Raw genomic sequence first — 20,499 nt, 5'->3', positions numbered from 1 at the left:
AATACCATAATCTTAATAAACTCTTTAATTAAAGTTTAAACATTTTAATCTCTTATCAACTCTCAAGCCATTTAAATTTTCTATTTCTGATACAATACTACAATATCATCTTATGTACCTTGCAAAATCTCTTTGAAGAAATTATACTTATCCTTTATCCCTAAAAAAATTTCTTTTTCTCATTTAATTTCAAAACTTTGTAGCTTTTCTCCACCTTTTCCCTTTCTTTCTTCCCCAACAAACCTTTCTAGCCCCCTTCTTCTAGCCTCTGCCTTACTGGCTTCCTTCTCTGTCGCATTCTCTTCCCTTTTGTTTACCATCCTTATATTGATTTTTGCACCTTGTTTTTCCCTTTCTTAAATGTTTTTTTAAATCTTAAGTCCTTTATTTCTCTTCTTTTTTCCTCTTCCTTCCCTCTTGGTCGAGTTCTGAGATTTATTAAAGATGGCTTCCTCTCTTTGTTCTTCTTCTGCTGTCTTCATCTGTTGCAATGTTTGTTGATAATTAATAAGCTCATTTCTAAAAAAAGGAAGGCTTCTTTCAAACCAGCTTTACCATTTTGTTTTGCTTGCTCATAATCTTTTCTCAGTTCCTCGATAGAAGAAGCCATTATAAATCTTTTCTTTTCTTTTCTCTTACAACAGCCAGAATATTCCAAAGGAAAAAATAAGACAATCCCAAAGTTCTCAGTCAGTCCAAACCAAGACAGAGTTCCCACTCCTCTCCTCCTGGGGTAGTATCAATTAAAGAAAAAGAAAGTCCAAATCTGTTTCTTAAAATCTTATTACAATATATTTTAGTCTTTCAATCCTTAAGGCATCTCCTCCAACAAGGTCTTAGCATACAAATATTTTTTTTTTTTAGTCCTCTCTTTTCCCACTCACCGCTTAGAGCCAGTTTTCACCTAAAAAAAATAGGTTTCTTAATGTTCACTTTTATTCCGTAAAAAAAGAGGGTAAGCTATCCTTTCAGCACCATTAAACTGCCGCTTTTTTCCTCTTCGAAGGTATCATTCAGAAAGTCATACTTTTCAGGAATTTTGTTAAATATGTCTTAGAGTCCTAGGAACCAAGAAAGACTTTCTCCTCTCAAGCACTTTCTCCACTTCCTCCTGCGCATTCTTACCCGGCTGCCAGCTTCTTTGTGGCGGCCATTACGGTTCCGCCGCTGCACCGTCCCTGGGAAAAGGGGGTTCTGCCGGCCGGGGAGGGTCTGCAACACCCCCAAACCCTTCTCCGGATCCCCTACCTTCAGCTGCCCTGCAGGGCAGCCTAGCTCCGTACCCGTCTGGGTCGGAGCCCCAAAAGCGGCTAGCGCGGCAGGGATCGCGCAGCTTCGCAAATCCCTGCCGCTCGCGAAGCCGACAAACCGGAAACCCCAGTGGTGTCCTATTTTGATTTCAGCCATAATGTCTTCAAATCCTGCAGACTGAGAATGTATTGTTGTATATTTTATACAGGTAATTGAAAGAGAAAAAATTGCCCAGAAGTCAACTTATAAGTGAAGACTATGCAATGTACTTGAGCCGAAGTTTATGTGGCATTCAGACAAACAGTTATCATCAGGTAGATACAGATAAACAACATCTACATATCATTTGAAAAAGACAATAAAAAAAGAAAAAAGAAAAGAAAAAGACCAAAACACATCCTCACCAGCAATCAATACTCAAATAAGCAGGGATTAATGTCAGGTTTAATACCAGATCAACAATCAAGCAGTAACAATATTCCAATCAAGGAACTACCATCTCAGACAAACAATCAAACAGTGAAGATTTTGACAGTTTTGCTGTACTGTTGTCTGTGGACATCCCCACTAAATGCAAACATGGGATAAAATGAGCCTGGTTTGTTCTCAGTCTTTTAAGTGGCCACAAACTACTAAATTGGGACAAAAGTGGCATTTGATCACAAAGCAAGGAAGCATCAAGAAACGTTCCACCTTTTGCATTTGAGCATTCAAGAAGGGACAGGAAAGAAGAATGAAGAAGAAAGGAAAAAGAAGAAAAGGAAGGAAGGAGATTATAATGAGAGAGAGGGAGGAAGAGTCTGAGGAAAGTCCCGCCTTAGCACTTGGCTACCAGCAGCCCTGCTGTCCTTTCACCATCTCCTTGTCGCCTCCTCCTGACTTCTCCTGGTATTCTCTCATCCTATCTCTGAGGATGCTTTGGTTACAAAGCTGGTCTCCTTGTATGGAGAAAGAATGGGTCTCCTCTGACCCACACACTTTGTCCTCCCGCACACACCAACCTGACCAAGCATAGCAACCAGCAACCTCTAGGAGGAGGTAAGTGCTGGGCAACCCCTTGGAGAAGGCTGGGCTGGCTGGGCACTTGTCTTCCACTGCCATGGTTCCACTGAGTGATGTCAAACTGGCCACACCCACCCCATCCACGGCCACCTAAGTCAATCACAACCTTGATGTCAACCATAATCTTGATGCAGCCCTCAATGAAATCAAATTTGAAACCCCTGGTTTAAATTGCGATATTCAGAAGTCCGGTTTTTCCCAAAATCCATTCCCTTATCTTGAGACACCTGCTGTTCTTTTGTTTTATGTCATCTGCTTTATTTTTCCCTGCTATTTTAAAACAAATTTCCTCAGGTATTTTCATTCATTCATTTATTTATTTTATATATTTATATGCCAAACAAATCTCACAATTCCCAAATGCCCCAAAATTCCAAGGATACTTTACTTACAGAATGTGAGTACATCTGGAAAATTCTGAACAAATACATTCATCTTTATATAACAGAAAAGCTACATTCTATTAGTTCTGAGCAAAAACAGAATTTTATCAGTCAGCACAACTCTGATTTACGTATAGAAAAAAGAATCTAGCCCGATTGACCTTGAGACTTTATATTTGTACTGATGCCAAATGGATTGTTCTTGCATAATGACAAATGAACCTAGAATATGTTTTCTATTTCAGAAATCTTACAGCTCTATCTATCTTTGTCTATCAGTTCCACCTGACTTATCATAAGGATATGCTTGTCACTGCTTTGCTTTGCACCAGAAGATTTTTCACACTAGGACTTGCTTCACTGTCATTCGGACAGACGAGGCCCAGTAATGATCTGTACTAACCACCACCCCATTATGATGGAGACAAGCCATACAGAACCATGGATATTCTGGGTTTCCACTGAGCAGATGAGGGGATTTTCTTTTCCATTCAGAGTGGAATTTTTGACAGTAGGGTTATTCATATCTGGTTTTTTATCTGTAGAAATAAAAATACATACAGTGAATATACAAGATCAAGTGACTGAACCATGAAGCTGAATGAAGAAGTTGCCTCAGATCACGGGCAATTCTGCAGCATGCTGGAGTGTTATTAAATTGGACCTAACTGGTTTTGTTTTTATTCTATTATTATTTTGTCTCTCTCTCTGGTAGGTAAGGAGAGAAGTATATGTTGGTTTTCTACAATGTGGTATGCCAAGATAGGTGATTTTAAGTACCATGAAGCATGGTTTATATCTTGAGGAATAACTGTATTCTACTTTGTCTCAAGATTAGGATTTGCTCACTATCACTACAGACATGATTCACTTTCCATCCTATTCTTCTCCCCATCCCAAAAAAACTCCATTAAAATAATTATTCTAGTCTAATCCAAAGGTAAGGAACTTGGGATCCTCAGGAATGGTGGGATTGTAGCTCTCAAATCCTTCACCATTGAACATGCCTGCCAAGACTCGTAGGAATGAATTCAAGCAACTTTGGGGAGCTGGTGAAGTTGTGTATATATAGAACCAGTTTGGTTTAGTGGTGAAGGTACCAGATTAGAAAAAAGGAGATCATGAGTTTAAGTTTCACCTTGGCCATGAAGTTAACTGGGTGACTTTGGGCCAGTCACTCTGGCCAGTGACTGTTTCAGCTCATAGTGGTGTTGTTGTGAGTTAAATGGGGGGGGAGGTATATTGGATATTTTCGCCATCTTGTGTTATTTATAAAAATAATGCAAGAGGTGTGTGTGTGTGTGTGTTTAATTTATGGAACAAATAGAAATGCATTGGTATAAAATAGTTGCTTTGTTTTCACACAGTAAAAGTATCAAGTAAAAAGAAGAATATATTCCCATCAAAGGTATATTTCCAAATGCATTCTCCCATCAACTCTCCAGTGTATTCGGAGGAAAGGCATCTATAATTCTAAGTGCTACAGCTAATTGCTGCTTTGAACTAATTGTTTACCTTCCCCAAATTATCAACATATTGAATAATGCAGAACAGAACTCGTGCTAAAATGTTTTTCATTGAGAAATACTGTACTTGTTAATCTTTTTATAGGTAAAGTCAGGGGTGGGATTCAAATTCCTTGACAACCGGTTCTGTGGGCATGGCCTAATTTGTGGGTTTGGCTTGGTGGTCATGTGACTGGGTGGGTGTGGCTTGCTAACTAAGGGAGTGGCTTGGTGGTCACATGACTGGCTGGGCATGGCTTGTATTTAAATATTATAAATATTTATGTAAATATTGAATTTTTTATTTAAAAAAAGAATAACTTTTACCCAAAATCAGGCAAAGCGGATGAGTAGCTTGCAAAATCACAGATTCACTCATAGATCTACCTTTCTGCAATCTGCTGCCTGAATCTGCACTGAAAAATAGAAGCTTCAGTCCTAAGGAAGGTGCAGCTCTACTCTCAGGCCACTTCTCCCCCAGCCTCCAGCCCCCAACCCCCTGAATACCACCCCTGACTGGGCCTCAGGGAAGCCTCCTGGGTGAAGGCAAAGCAGTACAACAACCATTTAGATTAGCTAGAAAGCAAGAAATCTGACAGGAGGGGAGGGGAGAGGCCAACCAGTGGCGTGATTTGCCGGTTCTCTGAACTGCACAGAATCGTAACAACCAGTTCTCTCTATATATATTTTTTAAACAAGTTTTATTCAGTTTTCCATATTTTAACGTCTCTTTTTAGTGAACAGCATGATTACAGGTTTCACATATACATACAAATATGACCATGGTTACATATTCAATTTTTATATCCAATTCCTTATCTTAACAGTGCTTTTATACATTTTCTATTTTATTGTATTATATTTATCTCATTATTTAATTCACTTATAATAACTTCATAATCATTATACTTTAGTACTTTTAACTGTCACATTTGTATATTTCATCTTAAATTCTAATTTTTAAAAAAGACACTTCTTCTATAAATTGGTTTCCCCCCTGAAATCTCAATATAAGTGCGCCACCTCTAAATTATAAATTCATTTATTTTCATCCCTTTTAAATCTTGTTAAAACATTTAACATTATTACCTAAAATATTAAACTTAATAATCCCTTTAAAACTACATAGCATATATAAATCAGATTCTGCATGATTTTTCTCCTTTTAAATTTCATTAAATTCCCCTCCCCCAAAAAGGACATATTAATCTACTCATTCAAACAGTAAAACAATCCTAAGCCCTAAAGTTAATTCCATTTCAGCTCTCCTCCTATATCATTTCATTTATTTCCATATATTTAATACACATATTCCATTAATTATTCCATTCATATTTAAACCAAAAAAAGCCAACATTCCAAACTTAAAAATATTTCAATATATCTAATATACTTATTCCATTATTTGTTACAATTATCTCTCTACATAAAGAGGAAGAGCATTAGATTTCATTATCCAAAAAATAACAATTCTGTTTTTCCATCTTGTCAGTCTATATGTCCCTATTTTGTAACTATAAATTTATTTATATTACCCCTCAATACCTTGCAGAATCCCCTTTCTATGTAATAATCACCCATTATCTCTTTGTCCAATTAAGGATTTCCCCATTTTTTTATAATCCCCATATTTCTTTGTTTCCAAATCCTGTTTCTTGTCCCTTCTTTCCCCCTGTCTTTTCTCCTTTGTTCTTTCACTCCAGTTTTTATCCCTCTCTCTATTTATAGCTTCCTTTCGCCCTTTGAATTTCTGCTGACTCTTTTTCCCTTTTTTAATTTTTTGGATATTCCCCTTTTTATTTAATTTCTTAAATCTCCTGTATTTATTTCCAACTCTTTTCTTCTTTTTTTCAAGAGTTCTTGGTTCTCGATGATCACTAAAGATGGTCTCTTCTATGATTTGCCCCACCTCCTCTTCTGCCGTTGCATTTTCAATAAATTTTAAAGCAAAGCCCAGCAATTCACCTCGTTCTTGTAGTGTTTCTTTCATTTTTCTGAGTTCCATTTTTAATGCCAGAAGAGAAATTGCCATTTTACAACTTTCTGATTTGCAATTTAATCCATTTTAATTTAATCCAATTTAAAGTTTATTTCTAACAGTCAACTTTTCTTCCTCTCAAGTTTTTAAGTCTCTGCTAATCCAGTACCAAATTCATGTCAGAATCAGCAACTAATCCAAAGGCAGAATCTTCCTAATTCTTTCTTTGTTACAATGTTTCAATTTTTCAAAGTTCTTGCTTTATTGTATCAATTTCCATGCAATTTCAAGAAACAAGAGTTTTTTTAAAAGAAAAACAAGTTGAGTTTAACTGAGATGGCACTCTTTATTATGCTAAGTCTTCACCCACTCTTTTCTTTTTTCTTCTCTATTATTCAGAGCTTTTTAAACCACAATTTTCCAACAAGAAAAAGATCAAATCCTGTTGATATTAAATTTCCTCTTTAACAGTCTATAGTTCAGCTTTATTAGTGCCAATATAAAATCAAAGTATACTTATCCAAGTTGATTATATAGTTCCTTCTCCAGCTTCTACCTTTTGTGGTTTTGAAGCCCTGACACTATCAAAAGCAATTCACACCTTTGTTTCCCTTTCTCTTCAATGCCTAGAATCTTTCTTAAAGATTCTTTGAAATGTTAATCCTGAGGGTATCTTCCATTTGATTATATCATCCCGTTCCTCCTGCTATTCACTTCTTTCTCTCTCTCCTGCACAATCTTATTCCAGTCTAATCTTCCCCTTCAGGGTGGCCATTTTAGACTACCACTTCAGGTGTCTTCGAGAGGGAGCAATTGCCAAGCCGGGGAGGGGATTTGTGACTCCCCTCTACCCAGCTGATGGTCTCCCCTTCCTCCGCCACCCCATGAGGTAGCTTCTGCCCTGAATCCAAAGGATTGGGGCTCTCCGACACCAAAGCACGAACCAAAGCCACGCACGATCGCGATCAGCGGTCTGTCTTTGGGAAATCTCAAAACAGGAAGTCCACAACCAGTTCTTTAGAACTGGTCCAAACTGGTAGAATCCCACTCCTGGGTAAAGTGGAACTTTAAACTGTGCTGTTTCAATTCACAAATGTTTCAGGCTTCAATTGACCCTGAATCTAATGTAAGTTGTAACTCTCTTTATTTTCAGTTGCAGTCTTTATAACAAAGTTCAAAGTCCATAATTGCATAAACTGAGTGTGACTGAAAAAGGAAACGGAATAGAAATATTTAGAAATCTAATAACTCTTATCCAGAAAATTTTAAAATACACTAAATGCACAAAATTGATATTGTGCTACATGGATGTCATAATTTTATGGCAGAAGTCATTCAGGAGAACTCATATTTCAGTACTACAGTATTAAATTGTAAAAAAAAAGCAATTGTTTTGGCTAGGTCTCCCTTTTACCTGGGTGTAAAATTTGATATAGAAGTCATCAAATTTGATGCAAAGATGTAGAAGCCATTGTGTGTTATGGTTTCATAACCATCATGGGCTGAAATTTGATATCATTTTCCTTTACTTAGTGTCACAGCAAAACTGACTAAGGAACATGTGAACAGGGCATGGAATATCTCAGCTCTAGCAAATTGAACAATGAAATAGAAGATAACACCACACATTCATTCTCCACTATTTCAGTCACTTGCTTGAGTTATATGAATGTGCTTCAGAAATACCCAGAGACCATTCCACTGTCCTTCCTAAACTGATTTCTTTAATATCTGTATCTGAGCAAAACAATGAACTTGTATGTAAGGTTTACTTTTCTCTGCCATCATTTTTTAAGATAAATCAAACCAAGTCCCACTGAGTAGCTGATCAGGTAGAGAGGTCTGATGAATTGCATGTTCATTTATTACCTAAAGTTTTTTAAAATCTGGTTTTGGAAAACTCAGAACCATAAAATAAACTTACAATGTTTGCAGGAGACATAAAAAATTCTCCCACAGATTATTTACTAGCTGCTACTGTACATTGTTTTTATAAAATGCCAAAAACATGAGTTTAAGAAAAGCTTACCAAGGCGTTTAACCGTCAGTGATACTGTATTTGTCTGTTTCTGGACAATATCTTTCCAAGTTCCATCAGGGTCTTGAATCCACTCCACTGCTTCCCAAAACAGTTTCCCTTGATCTGAATGTTGAAGTTTGATGATGGAAAATTTATATTCCGTATCCCCAATTTTCACTAGCCTGATATTTCCTGCGTTGAACCGCTCAGTGTAGGAAGGGCCTGGAAGCAGAACATTATCTTTGGACAGGGAAAGAATCTTCTGGGCATTTCTGTCCTTTCCTTCTGGTATTACATACCAAGCCACAGAAATGTGGGTATGTTGTGCTGTTGCCACCAATACTTGACAAATAAGATCCAAAGAATCGCCTTCATTTTGCATGAAAACCTGTGACTTCATGGTGACAGAGAGTGTGTCTGGAATTACTAAACAGAAAGAAAAGACCAATTGCAATTTTAAATTCTTCAGACAGAAATCCCTTTTTGTAGAGGGGATTGTGGTGTACTAGTCAAAGACTATGATAACAATATATTAATCTTGAAGGGGTTGCGAACTTGGATTCAAACAAGACTAGGATGAAGGACAGTAAAATACTAGCATGCTAATACATGGTACTTCTGGCCCTCGTGTTTTCTGAAAGGATGCATAGGAAACAACCAACAGTTAAGGGTATACTTTGTTTAATGAGAAAAGGAGGAAGAAGCAAAATGAACTTTACAAGATATATGATTGTAAGTTTGTTTCTAAGTAGTAAAACAAGAGAGAATGGAGACCAAAACCCAAGTGACCATTCCATCCAACTTCTCATTGCCCAATTGTAGGATATAAATTTACATTTCAAATCCTGCCATTTGCCAGCATTGATTAAATGATGCTTTTCGAGCTCAAAAAATGGTGGCTGCTTTTCCTTTGGAAGCTTTCTCTAAATTATATTTTTTACTTCTTCTCTTTTTGCAGTTTCCTTAGTCTCTGTTCTGTTTAAAAATTTTCAAATCCCTTTCAACTCTCTTACATTTCCCTCACTAATTCTAACTCAAGAGCACTAAAGGTAAAACATATCTCTATATTTTTCTTTCAGACTTCCAATAATTTTCATCTCTAAACATAAACTCATGTGACAACATCACTTAGCAACAGAAATCCCAGAAATCCTCATTGCCATTGTTAACTAAATTCCACTGATCATTAGGCAAGGACCCATCCCTATCCAAGACATTCCCTGCTTGGTCACTCCCAGGCCTGAGTCTCATTAAAGTAAGGGATTGCCTTCTCTTGAATTATCCTCATCCTGCTATATCACTCCCATTTCTGTACTTTTGACTCCCTGCACAGTAGCACTTTTCAGGAGCATTGGCACTGGAGGCTGAAGTAGAGGCCCAGGGCCTTCAGCAGTTTTAGCTGGCTGCCAAGGTCCCCAGACTCTGCCACCACTACTGAGGAGTGCCACCTCAAACCCCGCTCTTCAACTGTGGTACTGGGGCTGAAATAGGGGCTGGGAATGGTACAGCTAGCTGACATGGCTGAAGGACCCAATTCTTTACTTTAACTCCAGTGTCACCAGTGCCATTACTGCCAAGGGTTCCACTGTGCAGGTGGCCAAAAGGATACAAATGGAGCAGTGGTGGGATTCAATTTTTTTTTACTACTGGTTCTGTGGGTGTGGCTTGGTTGGCATGGCAGGGGAAGGATACTGTAAAATCTCCAGTCAGAGATGGTATTTGCCGGTTCTCTGAACTATTCAAAATTTCCGCTACCGGTTCTCCAGAACTGATCAGAATATGCTGAATACCACCTCTGAAATGGAGTCACATAGGCAGGTGGCAGAGTTGAAGAGCCCCTGCAGTCATAAATTAAACAGGATGCCAAGTCTGAATTATTTATGTTATTTGTATCCCACTTTTATTATTTCTACAAATAACTCAAGGCAGCGAACATCTCCAAGATACCTTTTCCCATTTTCCTTACAACAACAATCCTGTGAATCCTTTGGCTGGCCCAAAGTCACTCAGCTGGATTTCATAACTAAGGGAGGACTTGGACTCATAGTCTCCTGCTTTCTAGTCTGTTGCCTGATCATTTAGACCAAACTGACTCTTTCTGATCATTTGACCACAGGAATATTGCAAAGGCCATGATTTCAGGTACGGAATGTAAGAACCATTTGTCAGCGCTGCTGGAACTTGGAATGGTCACTGGACAAATAGTCATTCAGTAAGGACTACATGTACAATCACTGAAGTATATAGTACAATACATTGCTTATGTATGCTGTAATTTTCAAATGCTATTTTGAGAAGCTGTTTTCATGAAATAACTGAGCTCTTCAGGTATTGTGCAGTTGCAATGTGTTTTTTTTCTTTTTTTCCCATTCAATTGAATTTGATTCTTGGAGACTATCTGCGTAAGTCCTTGCAGTTTTCTTAGGAAGAATTTTCAAAAGGGGTTTTCCACTGCCTTTTTTTTTAGGGCTGAGACAAAAAGGTGATTAGCTCAGTTGACTTTGTGTCCAAGGCAGCCCTGGAACTCACAGTTTCCTGGTTTCTATCTTGATGCCTTAACCTCTTACCAAACAGACTATCTCTGGCAAAGATATTAGGCCTGTACAAAAAAAGCCACATCCAAATTCAGTCACATCCAAATTCCAATGTAAGTTCTGAATAATTGTGGAGGAGATTTTGGGCTAATGCTTCCACCATATGTGTGACCATGGCTTCTTGGGAAAAGGCTAAGATTGAAGTCCTTGATCAATTTCAATGAAGCACAATCAATCATTCCAAATCTATGACCAAGGTACCCACACATTCTTTCTGTTTCTAAGTAAAGTTAAAACAAAATTAATTCTTTAGTTTTGTCTGAAAGTTACAGGATCCAATTAAAAGCTGACTGAATGTTCATCACTAAGAAGATTTAATCTAGCCAGGTAGCTAAAGGATTCCACAAATAGTATTATAATGGATATAGAATTAATTAATAGTGCCACAAGTATAACGTTAACATCAAAGTGGAATCAATTATCTAATTTGTTCTGAAAATTTACAATTATGTATTGTTATGTAGTAGAACAACTTACGATCACTAAGCTGAACCTAGATAAGCATGTATAGTGTCTCACAAGTAGTTTTGTACATTTCACTCTCCATGCAGAATAGAAAAAAATCTAGTAGAGTAAATCAAACATCTGACATGAAAATTTATATAGGGTTATAAGTGAATAGGCACCCCATACTTTATCATACCTGAGACATTTGTTTTAGCACTGTAAGTCCCAAGATAAACATCTTCTGTGTTGGGTATGTGACATTCATATACACCTGCATCACTATCCTCGAGGTCCATGATGTGCAGGAGAACAGAATCTTCCTTGAGCTTTTCAATGTAGATTTCCCCACTTTCAACACGCTTGGAGTAGACTTTATAAGAGAATCTGCTGTCTCCAGTGCTGATGATCTTCATCTCTCTCTGTGGAGCTGATAGCTGATAAGTGGACCACTCAAAATTCAGCTTCTCCGATTTTTGGTAGCCACTGACATTACACCTAATAGTGATGTGTGTCCCTCTTACTCGATAAAGAGGTCCTTTTTGAATAGACACCATTCGGACTCCCACACATGGGTCTATGAACAAATTATTAAAAGATAGTAGAATTAGTCCAATTTATTACATTAAAATATTCAAAAAAGACACTGTCCAGAACCATGAAGTGGTAGATGAGAGCACGGCAGTTTAAATGTACCAACAACTATCATTAGATGGTGGTAATGTAATGCAAATTAGAACATTTGTGTGACATTCAAAAAACTTGCATTAGAATTCACAAACACTATGAATTATGCTTTAGTTTTATTAAATAATTCCTATTATTTTGATATACTTATATTGAGTTTTAACTTTGTTCCATATATTCAGTCTGTTTCTTCCTATGCATAGTCAGGCAACATTTTAGCTTTTGAAATATGATGTTATCATATTTCTAATCAGTAGTAAGATATACTGAAATGATTTAAAAATTTATAATAATTTAATAAAAGCTAATGTTCTAGAAACTTTTAATTATTACAAAAGACAATGCATAGTCATCTTTCTATAATCCAGCCAAGTACTTCTCTGCTTTAACTAATTTTGTAAAAAATTAATTTTAATTCAGAAAAAAAGAAAGTGAATTAAAACGAAGTACTGTATACCATTTAGGAGACTTATATATAATGCTGAATAAGAAATGTGACATTCCCATTAATATTGATCAAGAGTGGTTTTATTTCCAAGAAAATAAAAATATCTTAGTTATTTCTGGCCTTTAATAGGATGAAAAGATGGAATTCTTTATCCTGTTATATTGTTTAAATCAGAGCTCAAAACTGTTTCACGATAAATGGACTCCGGTTTGAGCTTCTTTGGCGACAGACCAAAACCACGTCTCTGTGTGGTTTCGATCCGTGCTCGCCACTGGAGCGCCCCGAGCCGGCTGGTTTTGGGGCTACGCCACCCTGTAGAGGTGGTGAAGAAGGGGGAAACTGCCTGCAGGGTTGAGGAGAGCCGCATCTCTCCTCCCCAGCTGGCCATTACTCCCTTTCCCGAAGGCGGTTGTAGTGGTGGTCAGAAATGGCCACCACAAAGAAGAACTCGACTGGAAAAGAATGTGCAGGAGGAAGATAAGATGCGAAAGTTTTGGTTGACTGGGTCAAACAGCAAAAGCAACAAATAAGGTACCCTGGAATTGAAACTATTTAAAAAAAATAACATTGTTCCCTAAGAAGATTTCTAGCTGCGAAGGAGAGAGAAAAGGGAAAAGACTTGTTTTTTTTTCTCCTCTTCCTATGCTGACAGCTAAGCGACTTAAGCAAGAAATTGGAAAAAAATCCACTTTGACATTAATAGGCATTTAATGCTGAAAATAAAAAGTCAAAGGGATAATAAAGATTTCTGGATAATTAAAATCTTTTGAAAACAGGAAAGGAGAGAAAAAGAATAAAAGGACAGGTTCTGGAAGGGAGGAGACTGCCTGGAATTAAAAAGAACTTACAGAAAAATCTCAACAAGACTTCCAAAAGATACATCTTAACTGAAACATCGCAACAAAATAGTAAAACCCCAGGAAGAGAAAGTGAAAAAAGAAATAAGAAGAAACAGCTTGGGACTATTTGGATTACTTGTTGATCTCTGGATTCTTGGTTATTGCATTTGAATGACTAAAATCAATTAAGTGGTTGTTTAAAACTGTTTAAAATGGCTCCACTTTTAGAAGAACTGAAAATGGAACTTAAAAAGTACAAAGAAGATGCACAAGAAGGGAGAAGTTCTTTTGGCTTCTCTGGTATTTCAGTTCTTAGAAATGGAGATTTGGAACTATGAGAAACAATAAGAAATGCCTGCAGAACAGGAAGATTGGGACAAAGAAGAAGCCATCTTTAATGAACAAGTAATCTTAGGTGGGGGGGGAGGAAAGGGGGGAAAGAGAATGGAAAGGTTAAGATTGGGAAAAACAACCCCAAAAAAGAATAGAGTGAAAAATAAGTATAAAATCAGAAAGCAACAGAAGAGGGAAATGCAGAAGAGAGAATTAGAAGTAGGGAGACAAGGGGGTAAAAAGGGGAGGGAGAAGAAGAGAGGGAAGAAAGAAAGGAAAAGAAGTTATAAAGGACAGAAACAAAATATAGAGAAACAGGGCCTATTTAGAGATAATGGGTGAAAATCTAATGGAAAAAGGGATTCTGCAAAGGTACATAAGATAGTATTGTTATATTAGAAATAGAAATAATTTCAGAAAATATGAAACAATGTATGATTAAAATGTTTGATAAAATAGTTATAACAGTGGAATGCTTGTCAATAAATAAATGTAACAAAATTGAGTTCCGGTTTGTCAGGCTTCGGAGGCGGCAGGAATTTGCATTTGTGCGCGATCCCTGCCACGCTCGCTGCTGGAGTGCCTCTGATCCAGCTGGATTTGGAGGCTATAGTTATCCTGTAGGGATAACTGAACACAGGGGAGATCCGGACAGGGGCCTGGGGGCATCACAACCCCCTTCCTCAACCGGCTAAACTCCCTTTTCCAAAGGCGGTGGAGCGGCGGTCAGCAATGGCCGCCACAAAGAACCTCTCAGCCGGACAAGTTTTGTGCAGGAGGAAGTGGAGAAAGTGAAAGTCTTTGGCTGAACCGGGACAATAAGTAACATCTGAACACCCTGGAAATCTAGCTCTCTAAAGGATACATTGTTTCCCAAGAAGATCGTAAAAAGCTGCGGATGAAAGTGAAAAGGGAAAGTTTTTTCTTCTTCTCTCTCCTTCCCTACAGAGATAGCAATGGAAATTGGAAACACCCGCTTTGGCAACAGAAGGTAACTAATTTTGAAAATTAAAGCCAAGGGGACATTAAAGATTTCTGAACATTGATATTTAAAAATCATTTTTTTTTTGCTATAAGTGGGAAGGGAGAGGTAAATGATTTACATTAAAATTCTGCTGGAGGAGACTGCTTGGAGTTTATAAGATCAGAGATTAAATTGCAATAAGACTTCTAAAAAATCATTTTGGAACTGTGTAATTGAACTCTACCCCAGGAAGAGAAAGTATTAAAAGAAGAAAGTGCTAAATGAAACAGTTTCTGTTGATTTGGATTGCTTGATGACTTTGGGACTTTTGCAAACTATTTTTTGAAAGTCTAAAAACACTTGGATTGTTTAAAAAAATAAATAAAAATAAAAATATATATCTTACAATGGCATTATCTGTGGAAGAATTGAAAATGGAATTTAAAAAGCTAGAAGAAGAGGAACAAGAAATAGATCTTCTGGATCTATTTTTCACTTCTTAGAAATGGCGATTTCTACCTATCAGGAAATACAGCAATCAGAAAGCTGGGATGAAGAAGAAGAAAAAGCCATCTTTAATGGACAAACTATTTTAGTTGATGAAGAAAAGGGAAAAGGGGGAAAGAAAATGGAGAATTCGAGGTCTAAAAAAACAACCAAGAAAGGGAAAAATAAGGTGAAAAATCGATATAATGTCAGAAAGCAACAGAAAAGAGGAATACAACAGAGAGGGGAGACTAAAAGGGTGGAGATTGAGAGATGGGTGGGTAAAAAGGCTAGATTCGACAAGAAAGGAAGGGAAAAAGGAAAGAGAAGTTATAAAGGCTTAAAAGAAGATGTTAAAAAACAGGTTTTTTTAGAGACAAAGGGTAAAATACAATTTAAAAAGAGATTCTGCAAAAGTACACAAGATTGTATCGTAGTATTCGTATTTGAAATAGAGTTAGAAAACTGGAATATTATATGTGTTAATAGAATATTGTAGGGAATGTGTAAAATATCTGAGATTTAATAATATCTAATATCTATGTATAAAATATCTAGATTTGATAATAGAGTTTAATTAATTAATTTGTTATGGAACATTGTTTTTACTATATTATAAGCTTATTATGTTTTTTTATTTTAAAATGTTATTTAGAATGTACTAAGCAGAATCAGAATGGAAATTATGTATTATTTTAAGTGTTAAAATTGGGGGAAAGATAGAAAGGCGTCATACTTCAACCACTGATTACAGGAAAAATTTTGTATTAAAGAGAAAAGATAAATAGACAATTGAAAAAGAATGGACAAAAGATACAAGTATAATGATTTAAATTGAGATGAAGTAAATAAAATAGAATTAAGAGAGTGAAAAGAGGGGAGAAGACATAGAAAATATAGAATGTTAAATAAGATTGAAATAGTATATAAGGTGAGCATGAATTTTATTTATGTCTGTACAAAAAGTTGTAACCCGGGATTAAGCCGCTTTCTAAAAAGAAGTTTTATGTTTTCATGTGACGTGTTTTGTTTGTTTATATTTGTTTATTGAGAATTAAGATTGTTGGATGAGAACATATGAAATCGTAAATAAGACAGATGAAGGTATAAGTTTAATGAATAAAATTGAATAGAAGTAAAGGGAAAAATAATGAGAAGTTGGAAAAAGAGTAATAAGATATGAAGCTGAATACATAAGATGCATATTAAATTGTGTTTGTATGGAAATGTGATAATTTGGAACTATGTTGTACTTAAATAAGATGTTTTATTTGCTTTCTTAAAAGAGGTTCTATGTTCTTACGTTTTATGTTTTGTTTGTGTATTGTCTTTGAAAATTAATAAAATTTGTTTAAAATAAATAAATAAATAAATGTAACAAAATGAATATTTAATGATTTACAAAACATATGTGAAGAGAAATAAGGGAAAAATTAATTATGGAGATTATATGTGACTTTAAGGAAGTATGATATTTAATTGAAAAGAAATGTTAAAGATGTTAAGACTTTAATGATTATTAATGATAGAACTGAATCGGAATGGAATGAGGGTTTATAATTACATATATTTATAATCCTTTTTTAAAAAAAGAATATAGTGTGTATTATAAGAATGTACCAAGCAGAATTCGATTGGAAGTTATGTATTATGTATTATATTGAAGGTCATAACCTTAAGGTATATATTGAAGTTTAAATAAGAGTTGAATGGATATAATCAACAGATATATAGATGTCATACTCCAATTAGTAACTACAGGAGAAAATTTGTTTAATGAGCAAAGATAATATGAAATTGAAACAGAACAGACAAAAGTATAAATATAATGATTTGAATTGAGATGAGATAATCAAAATAAAGTTGAGAAAATTAAAAGAGGGGAAAAACTATATAGAAAATGTAGAATAGTATAAGATATGGAATAGAACACAAAATGAGCATGAAATTGAGTTTGTGTCTGTATAAAGAAGTTCAACCGGGACCATGCTATTTTCAAAAAAGATGTTTTACTTGTATTTTGTGTGTGTGAAAACCCAAATGAAACTTTATTAAAAAAAGAGACTGTTTCACGATAAAGTGCTTCACTCCTATAACACAGATGAGTTCAATATAAACACTTGATTTGTTTAATATTAAATCTTAGCTATCACAATTGGCATTTTGAGATATGTTATGGAACCAGCTGCACGTCTTGTGTAGTCAGATATCCTGACTTAAAAGATTAGTTGTTTTAACCTATGGAAAGTGATTCCTTTGGCAGCTAGAAGGTATGTAGATACAAGAAGATACCATAGTATGTACAGGACAACTCTTTACTTAGTCCCCTTCTATGATCTTTTGAAACTCAAAAGAGCCCTAGCTACTCTGCTTTTGAATAATATTACAGGACTTGCCACCCAATAATAAGCACAGTTCCTGTCATTTGATAACAATACCCAATTAGTGTGGTGGCATATAATAAGGCTTATAGTAACTAAACACAGCTGAAGCCACTTTCTTTTAGTTTGCTGGGTAGGATTTATTCTTAGATCTAGGTTTAGGACTGACTGGTTTTTTTATAATCAATGTTTCTTTTAAGTAAAGCTTTTTAAAATGTATATTATTTCTTTTGACTTACCTTCTCTCATATCATTTAATACTTTTGATTTTATATTTAGGATTGTTATGTTTGTTTTGTTATTTTATTAAACATTATTAAACCATCCAAACAACTTGTATAAGTTCCTGGAAGCTATTCTCACATTATATATCTTTGATTTATCCCACCTTTTTAATTGCAATTTAATATAATTTAATTTAAGTACTAGAAAAACACACATCTTCTATAAAAGATTATAAATGATATAAACAGCTATAGGTCCTGAACCAGTTTGTTGTGTTTCAAGAATTCATTCTGATCTTGCCACTAAGTATACATTGTGTTTTCTGGTTATATTGATATGGAAAACATGATAAACTGTAGTATAAATCCTAAAGTAAAATAACACCCCTCCTATCGTTAATAAAAAAGAAAAAAAAGCACTTTGATCCCACCTTCATGTACTTCCCTTATCCTCTCATGAGGATCAGCATCTCCAAAAACCTCTTTTGGTTAGTATTAATTTAAGAAAAGAAGACACAAAAGCAATAATCAGAAAAGAACAGGATTCATTAAATCTTTACAGCATGGACTCATCCTGATAGCATACACATATAAGCTACTATGGACAAAATATAGTGATAAGGAATAGTGGTGCCTGCAAGTTTCCTAAAATTGTGAAATAATTAAAAACATCTTTCTAAATGCTATCCAACTGGTCCTAAATGTAGAAAGACCTCTGTAAGTTAAGAACATTATCAATTCTTAGGATCATTAAATGGAACTTTTGTAGACAGATGTGATATTCCCTGAATATCAAACAGTGGAGGTTTGGTAGCTTATAGATGAATACCCAAAGATATCCAGTTGGCTAATACTGGAAAATATTTACATTGGCAAGAAATAGCAAACTTGAACTTAGACTTCTATAAAAAGAAACCACCTACATGAAACTCACCAAACAGCAACAGGAGCACAGCTGACAAATACAGAAGAGGCCCCATTAATACCAAGGTCAGTCTTCCTTCTTCTACAAGAAACATATGTACCTTTAATTGCTGAGATCTGGCAATGAGCTTTGCCTAATAGTGATGTGGAAACTACCACTTCTTTTTTGTGGTTTCCAAGTTTCACAGTGGAGAAACCTGTGAAAAGTTTCTCATAAATACTTAAGAGGACACAGATAACAACTTGCAGACCAATACAACAGTGGTTTATTAAAAAGGCAATGTTGTTGAATCTGACCTTCCACAATAGTCTCCGGATTTTTGTATTCTCAGGATAGGTAGTCCTTGACTTATGACCAGAATTGAACCCAAAATATATGTTGCAAAGTGAGACATTTGTTAAGTGAGTTTGGCTTCATTTTACAACCTTTCTTGTCACAGTTGTTAAGTGAATCACTGCACTTGTTAATTAGTAACACGGTTATTAAGTGAATCTGGCTCCTCCATTTATTTTGCTCATCAGAAGACTGGAAAAGGTGATCACTTGACCTTGGGACACTGCAACTGTCATAAATATGAGCCAGTTGCTAAGCACCTGAAGCACCATGTGACTGTGGGGATGCTGCAATGGATCTCAGTGTCAAAATCAATCATAAGTCACTTGTTTCAGTGCCATTGTAACTTAGAATGGACTGTTGTAAATTGAAGACTGCTAGTAATTTGAAGAATTTTTTCTTCTTCCACTCAGTGCTGTATTATAATTGCTGAAATATGTGATATGAAAACTAAACACTAAAACTTCACAGAAAAATAGGCTTTCAGAATAGAAGCTATCAAATATGTTTGTGCTTTCATTTATCGTAATATTTTCTTAATGCTTCTTAGTTCTTTCTGGATAACTTCAATCCTTATTCAAATCTTAGTTTTCCTTGACCCATGGAAGAGATGGTCTGCCTTTCCTTCACAGTTATGATAATGATGGTACAACACAAAGCCCACATTGTTCTTTTTCTTCTTCATGAAAAGAATAACATGGAGAGAAATGCTCATATTTTTCCAATAATACAATACAAAGCAATTAATTTGCAATTATCAAAAAAAATCCAATGTTTATTTCAAGTAAGTGGAAATCATGTATATTCACTTCATGACATTATAGAAAACAGTCAATGCATCAACTGGTAATTCAAAAGCCCTGTGATTACCCAGAAATAGTTCTATAAAATGGGAGCACTGAGTAATGAGCACAATTGGACATCTTGCTTATTTTTTTTTCTTTGAAGAATTAGGTATCCTTACCTGGCACAGTTATGCTCCAGGTCTAAACTTCTGGTGCTAAATCCATCTAGCTGCTAATGAATGTCAAAATAAATATTTTATTTTATTTTATTTATTTATTTTGTCAAAAGCTTACAATACAATAGAAATAAGAATAAACATAAGTTTAAATATAAGAAATAGGAACTAATAATTGGGAACAATAGGACAGGGAGGGTAGGCACGATTGTGCACTTATGCACGCCCCTTACAGAACTCTTAGGGATGGGGTGAGGTCAATAGAGGTTAGTTTGAGGGAAAAGGAGTGGGGGTTTGAGCAGGTGACAACAGAATCAGGTAGTGAGTTCCAGACATTGACCACTCTGTTGCTGAAATCGTACTTCCTGTAATCAAGTTTGGAGTGGTTTACATTAAATTTATATCTGTTGCGTGCTCTTGTGTTGTTGTGGTTAAAACTGAAATATTCATTAACTGGTAAGATGTTGTCACATATGATTTTATGTACTATGCTTAAGTCCAATCTTAGCCAGCGTAGTTCAAGGTTGTCTAAAGCCTAGAATCTCAAGTCTGGTGAGATTATAATTATCTTACATAATTATATAATAGATAGCCCCATAATCTTACATGGAAACAATGGGAGGGTCATAGCTAATTGTTGATAACATATTTTCCTTACATGAAGTTCTGTAGATCAATTCC

At 35.6% G+C, this 20,499-nt stretch overlaps 1 protein-coding gene across 1 annotated transcript; it reads right to left on the bottom strand.

Annotated features, from left to right (window-relative positions):
- Window positions 1-2,376: 2,376 nt before the first annotated feature.
- On the bottom strand, window positions 2,377-18,646 carry CD101 (CD101 molecule). Its single transcript, XM_026663896.2, has 4 exons — window positions 18,534-18,646; window positions 11,437-11,814; window positions 8,209-8,625; window positions 2,377-3,235 (listed from the first exon to the last, which is right to left on the bottom strand). Exons 1-4 carry the CDS (start codon window positions 18,616-18,618, stop codon window positions 3,060-3,062), a joined length of 1,056 nt encoding a protein of 351 aa, XP_026519681.2. The 5' UTR covers window positions 18,619-18,646; the 3' UTR covers window positions 2,377-3,059.
- Window positions 18,647-20,499: the final 1,853 nt, after the last annotated feature.

The sequence above is a fragment of the Notechis scutatus genome, chromosome 5, assembly GCF_049901735.1.
Source record: "Notechis scutatus isolate UNSWTSFEM ecotype Mainland chromosome 5, rNotScu1.2, whole genome shotgun sequence".
Taxonomy (NCBI): domain Eukaryota; kingdom Metazoa; phylum Chordata; class Lepidosauria; order Squamata; family Elapidae; genus Notechis; species Notechis scutatus.
The sequence above is the reverse complement of the archived record's forward strand: the minus strand, read 5'-3'. Positions and strand labels throughout refer to the sequence as shown.

Excerpts from the sequence above, each read along its gene's own strand:
- CD101 (XM_026663896.2), bottom strand. The coding sequence starts at position 18,618 with ATGTTTCTTGTAGAAGAAGGAAGACTGACCTTGGTATTAATGGGGCCT. Across the intron at positions 11,815-18,533 it reads TGTGCTCCTGTTGCTGTTTG|ACCCATGTGTGGGAGTCCGA; the intron begins GTGAGTTTCATG and ends ATTTGTTCATAG. Across the intron at positions 3,236-8,208 it reads ACTGACGGTTAAACGCCTTG|ATAAAAAACCAGATATGAAT; the intron begins GTAAGCTTTTCT and ends TTATTTCTACAG.